Below are 6,000 nucleotides of genomic sequence, written 5' to 3' on the forward strand. Positions count from 1 at the left end.
CACAATATTATAAATGCTAAAAACTAATTTAAAAATTCACAGTTACTTACATACTGTGGTTCTTGGGGGGGGGGGTATTAATGGTTGTTTGGAATTGAAGTCAGAAGACAGAAACAAGTGAGTAATCTTTATGATTCAAACTCAAACCCGGCATGACTATGACTTCAACACAATCAAAACCAAATTAGTGAGCTATAACACATTTTACTGTTCCCATTTACATTCTTCTATTCCAATAGATTTCCAACAAAGTAGTTAAATAATAAGGGGGGTGGAGTTGCAAAAATACAGTAGGAGAGGTATGGCCATATGGATGAAAGAGAAAAAGCAGGTGGAAAGTGGAGCTGCAGAAGAGAGAAATTGTTTCAGAAATGAGGTTAGGAAGGTGAAAAGGGAAGAAGAAAAGTTTGGATTTGATATCCCACTTTATCACTACCCGAAAGAGTCTCAAAGAAGCTAACATTCTCCTTTCCCTTCCTCCCCCACAACAAACACTCTGTGAGGTGAGTGGGGCTGAGAGACTTCAGAGAAGTGTGACTAGCCCAAGGTCACCCAGCAGCTGCATGTGGAGGAGCGGAGACGCGAACCCGGTTCACCAGATTACGAGTCTACTGCTCTTAACCACTACACCACACTGGCTCTCCAGGAGCTTTGTAGTTGCACAGAGTGTGTTGAGGAAGGTCTAGAGCAGGCCCGAGGGCTGCATGTGGCCCTCAATGCCCTCTTGGGTGGCCCTCAGCTACATTTGACGCCCCCCCATCTCAGCGCTCGGCTTTGGGAAGGTGGTGTGAAGGCTCTCCTGACACGATCCTACAGTCATCCAGCCTCCTTCCGAAAACCTAGTTGTAGTGCTTTTTCAGCTTTGGAAAGGAAGAGGGACGATTCTAGGGCCCTTCCAGAGCCTTGCACCTCCTTCCCAAAGTCTGGCACCTCAGTTATCCGGCTTTGGTAAGGCATTAGAAGGGCTCTCTCTCTCTCTCTGCTTCTCTGCAGGACACAGTAGCATGCAGCCTGCAGGTTCTATGCTTAAGTACTTTTGCAGCCACCCTGGTCTAGGGGGTTATCGGGGGGGTTGGCAAGAGAAGCAAATAGGAGGGCTGAGCCCCAATAATACAATATGATATTGAAAATCAGATGTAGCATATACACAACTGACTACCCAGAGGTAATGGTGTATCCATTTTATCAAATACTTTGCTATCAGGTAGCCTGAACCTTTAATTGTTGAGATGAGGGCACTGCAATCAGACCAGCTGCAACTACAAACACTCCCTCTTTTAATAGCGGTCCCTCGTTTATCCTTGGCTCTTAGGGACAACATACTATTCTCTGGATAGGATGACTCATAGATCCTCTGCACCCCACGCCACCTCCAAAAACTGTGGAGAACTCAGGGGAAAGTCTCACACAATGTGCTGAGCGTAAAAACAAGCAAAAGTTTCCGCCTGCTCCAAAGCTTCAGTGGAACACAAGAATCCTCTGCCACTTGCAGAGGACTTGGGGTGCAGGGACTCCCCTGAAGCATTAGGAAGGAGCAGCGTGAGTCTCTTGCACTGCTTCCATCTGCTTGAGGCTCACAGAAGATTTGAGGAAATGTGTGTGTAAGTGATGCCGCATCACGCCAAAGAGTCTGAGTTGAGGAGCAAGCCCAAACAGACAAGATGCAATTCTCAGGTGGATTTAACAATCAGTCTCTCTTCTTCACTGGGAGCTTTGGAAATTGTAGTTCTGTGGGGGGAATACATGGTGTCCTAACAACTTTCAATACCTTTCACAAACTACTGTTCCCAAGATTCTTTAGGGAAAGCCATGACTGTTCAAGATGGTATAATACAGTTTTAAATGTACAGTGCAGAAGGGACAATAGATACAAAGACTGCACACTTATATACAGGTTCAATGGAAAAGATGAACAGAATATCAAAGTGGCAGCCAAGCATTTGGAAAAGTTTTATCGCCGTTTTCTGCAACCACACTTTTTCTTCTGCATTCTCCTCCACATCATCAGAAATCTGATTCATATATAGACTGTAGGAAGGAAGGACAGAAACATAGCAACACGCAGGCAAAGTTGTGGGCGCTTTCCCCCACCATCGAAAACTGTTTCAGCAATGACAGCTTGAAGGTGGGGAAAGAACGGGTTGTGCAAAGGTTAAACTGTGCTACTGTTCACCAATGCTTTCACAAACACAAGGAAGGGGGGGGGGGACTGCCATTCTGGATCCAAGACTTACCTGTTCTGAAATGATTTCCCAGCAACGTTGTCTCTATAAGAGTCAAACAAAACATGATACTGGTCCCGACTCCACTCTAGAACAACCTACAAAAGAAGGAGTATCTTATATCATACCCTAAAATGGTGATGCATTAGGCTGACATTTAATATCAGTGGCACTGATCTTCAGGTGGTGGTACAGGGCAATCCCAGGCTGTCATTATTTTACAGCAGTGAATCGATCATATACCAGAACTTTAGGTTTGCACATTTAAAGAAGATTAAAGCATCCTTCCACCTCACTGCTGTTTGGAAAGTGACAAGAAAATGCATTTTAAAGTGTGAGAAGAAAGAATTGCTAACGGGATGCAAACAAATCAGAATGAATGCGCAATAAACAGGTCATCTGGAGAGACCAATGTAGAAAGAAGAGCAGGACCACTTACACTTTAGCAAGGAATAAGTCAATGTTTGAGTTCCCTCCTACTGAAAAGATTTCTTCCAAGGCTACAATCCTAACCCCACTCACTGGGAGTAAGCCCCACTGAATTCAACAGGACTTCCATCTCAGTAGACATGTTTACGATTACACTGTAAGAAGAGCAAAGCTTAATCTGGTTTTTCCTGAAATTCTCCATTTTACTCACATAGACATGCAAACCGCAAGAGCCGTTCCAGACCATCCAAGCTATGTTGAAATTGTTTTTAGATGACTAAATTCTTTTTTTACATCCAGAAATTTACAAAATCTGCACAACTTGTCAGACTCAAGGACTCAATGTTCACATCTTATCTCACTTTCCCTCCCCTCCCCTGTCAGCAAGATAAATCAGATGCCTCAATCCCACAAACTATTTCAACATGAAGACTTTATGTTGAGAACTAGGAAACAAAAGTTTGTTGCTGTGTTCTTAGCTTGTTTAAGCTAAGAACATATGTTATTAAGCACATTGTTCCCCACTGAGGCCCAACACTGGAAATAGACAATGAGATAAAACTGACAAAGAACAGAGCAGGGACACATCAGATCACAAGATCTGCATGAACACAGGCATCAGAAACTGTCAAGATATGGAGTGGTTCCTCTGCAAGTGTCACATGTATATTTTGGTGGCTAGCACTATCTCGGGCCTATCTATTAACCACAGTCTCTGCTGACAGCAAGTTTTAGTTGCCACCACTCACCAAGAAAAGGGACAAGTACACACACATATTTAATGCTGCATTGTTTTTAACACTCGATTGGAAGCCGCCCAGAGTGGCTGGGGAAACTCAGCCAGATGGGCAGGGTATAAATAATAAATTATTATTATTATTATACATTTTGCTTGTTCTTCCTCCAGCTGCAGTCACCCTTCATGATTCTCCTTGGCGTTCTCCACCTCTTTGCTCCACTCCCAACCGCCCACACTGCAAAGCTGCCTGGGTAACATCATAAAGTACTGGGAATGATCCCTACTAGTGCCTTGGCCAACCTGGTGCCCTCCAGATGTTTCGAACTACAATTCCCATCTGCTCCAGTCAGCACAACTATGCCTGCTGGGAGGGGTGATGGAAGTTGTAGCCCAAAACTTCTGGAGGAATAGAATATGGCGGAAGAAGAACGCTGGGAGACTATAGGAAACTGTGCAGTAGGTAATGTGGGCTATGAATAAAGAAAGGAAGTATAACAAATGCAAGGAGAAATCCAGAGAAAGGCAGGAGGAATGTAGGGGGGTGGGCGCAATATAAATGAGAAAAAATGGCAATTAAAGAGTGGCAAGGGAAACGATGTGCGTATAGAACAACGGGTGGGAGCTTCAGGAAGATGAGAAGGGCGCAGCGCGTGCTGTAAATAAAGTTTCTGCTAAAATCTACGAGTCTTTAGGAGTAACATACCTACCAGGCCGAAATCCAACAGGCTGCGATCTTCCCGACACAGGAGATGCAATGAAGGAGAAAATAATTGTGCCTGTAACGCAGCTGCTTAAATGCAGGGGAAAGGAAAGATGGCGGGGGCGGGGGGACTGGAGCGGAGACGGGAAGAGGAAAACCGGGACTGTCTGTCACATGCAAGGTGGGAAGGAGGGAGGGAACCCTTAGCAGGATTTTAAGGGAGGTGCGGTCGGGAGAAGGATCCTGGAAGCGCGGCTGAGGGAGGGGATACTTGGGAGGGCTGCAAACAAAACAACCCCCCGGCTCCCGGCTGGCGGCTGCTCCGGAGCGGGCCCCGCAGGTCTCCACTCACCTCTCCGAACTGCAGGGCAGAGACGATCATGAGGACGATGCCTCCGAGGCAAAGGCAAGGCCCATACCTGTGGGAGAGGCAGGTATAGGTCTGTCTCTGCAGGAGCTTCAGCAGCATGACCCGACGGCCACCATCACCCTACAAGCCCGCCGCCGGTGCCCACCTTCCTCTCTTGCGGCCGGCGGCCAATCCGAGCAGCAGCCGTCGCCCAACCCCGCTGCCGGGTGCATCCCAAAGGCCGCCGCTTCCGGGATCGGGCTCGACGGCGCCATCTACGGAGCCACGGCGCCACCTTCGGGCCTGCAGCTGCTGCAGCCTCTTGCTGCGCGTTGCTTCAAGCAGCAGCGTGGAGAGTCTCCTTTTCTGCCCGGGGAAAAAGTCATGTGCTCGTCGGCCTTTTTTGCACGGTCTCGTGACCGCTGGCTAAAAAAAGGCCTTCTTCCTCGCAGTCTTTAAATTAAACAAATCAGTCTAAACCGCAAACGCCGCGTGAAGGCCTGCCCAGCCAAATGCAAGCGTTTTAAAAACAAGAAAAGGTTAAAAGGGATGGGAGGGCCGACACGGGTCTGTCCGTTCTCTTCACACACCCGTGTCCCTTGGTTCTGCCTCGTAGCGCTGCTAGGGTTCTTGGGGCACCGAAGGAAGCTGGAAAGTGGGGCCATTCAGTACAGGCAAAAGGGGGGGGGGCAATTATTCACACGGCGCGTGGTCGGACGGGAATCTGCTCCCACAGGGTGAGGCAATGGCCACCAACTTGGATGGCTGTCAAAGATTACAAAGATAGATGTAGGAAAGGGCTGGCTGGGGCAACCCAGGGAGATGGGCGGGGTATAAATAATAAAATTATTATTATTATTACTGATACTACTGTACTTCTAAACACGTGGCTGTGTTCTCCCTCCCCTCAGAATACCACTTGCTGGAAACCACAGCAGCAAAGAGTAGTCAGGTAATGTTTGGGGATTTCCTATAGGCATCTGGTTGGCCACTGTGAGAACAGGATGCTAGACTTGTGGGCTATTTGATCCAGCAAGCTCTGCTTATGTTCTTAGGAGCTTTTCAGAGTCAGGTCTAGAATGATGGTTCACATTTTTGAGGCAGCAAGAGGCGCTTGATTTTTCTTCCTCGGCCTCTAATGCAATGTGTGTGTGTGTGTGTGTGTGTGTGTGTATGAGAGAGAGAGAGAGAATTACTTATGTAAAAAGCATTAAAATAATACTCATAAATTACATAGTGTAATCTAAAACACCCTAAAAAGGACTTAATCCACCAGCCTCTTGGTGACAAAGGTGGCATTTGTATTCAGCATCTGAAAGAACACAGAGTTGGAGCAAGACACACCTCACTGAGGGGGTCATTCCACAGATGTGGAGGCACCACTGAAAAGGCTCTTCCGTGGGCCTGCACAATACAACTCAGGAACAGCCAGGAGAGGCTCTTCTGCTGATTTGAATACAGTACTCAAAAGAAATACCAGCTAGATGTTTCCACATACTGGTGACACCTTACACCATATTCCTTGATGAAATCACACACAGTTTCATGTAGATGTTAAACA

At 46.9% G+C, this 6,000-nt stretch overlaps 1 protein-coding gene across 2 annotated transcripts in view; it reads right to left on the reverse strand.

Annotated features, from left to right (window-relative positions):
* The window catches only part of GNPTAB (N-acetylglucosamine-1-phosphate transferase subunits alpha and beta), a 44,635-nt gene extending 39,916 nt beyond the window's left edge, over nt 1-4,719 (reverse strand). The window contains exons 1-2 of one of the 2 annotated variants that reach the window (XM_081023941.1): nt 4,443-4,719; nt 2,235-2,320 (exon numbers count right to left, since the gene is read on the reverse strand). In XM_081023941.1, coding sequence (XP_080880067.1) covers nt 2,235-2,320; nt 4,443-4,559 — 203 coding nt within the window. In that variant the 5' untranslated portion in view covers nt 4,560-4,719. Of the gene's footprint in view, nt 1-2,234; nt 2,321-4,093; nt 4,198-4,442 lie in introns of those variants that run through there. The other variant, XM_081023942.1, reaches the window with a different exon arrangement.
* Nucleotides 4,720-6,000: the final 1,281 nt, after the last annotated feature.

This window comes from Podarcis pityusensis, assembly GCF_964106645.2.
Source record: "Podarcis pityusensis genome assembly, chromosome: 10".
Classification (NCBI taxonomy): Eukaryota; Metazoa; Chordata; class Lepidosauria; order Squamata; family Lacertidae; genus Podarcis; species Podarcis pityusensis.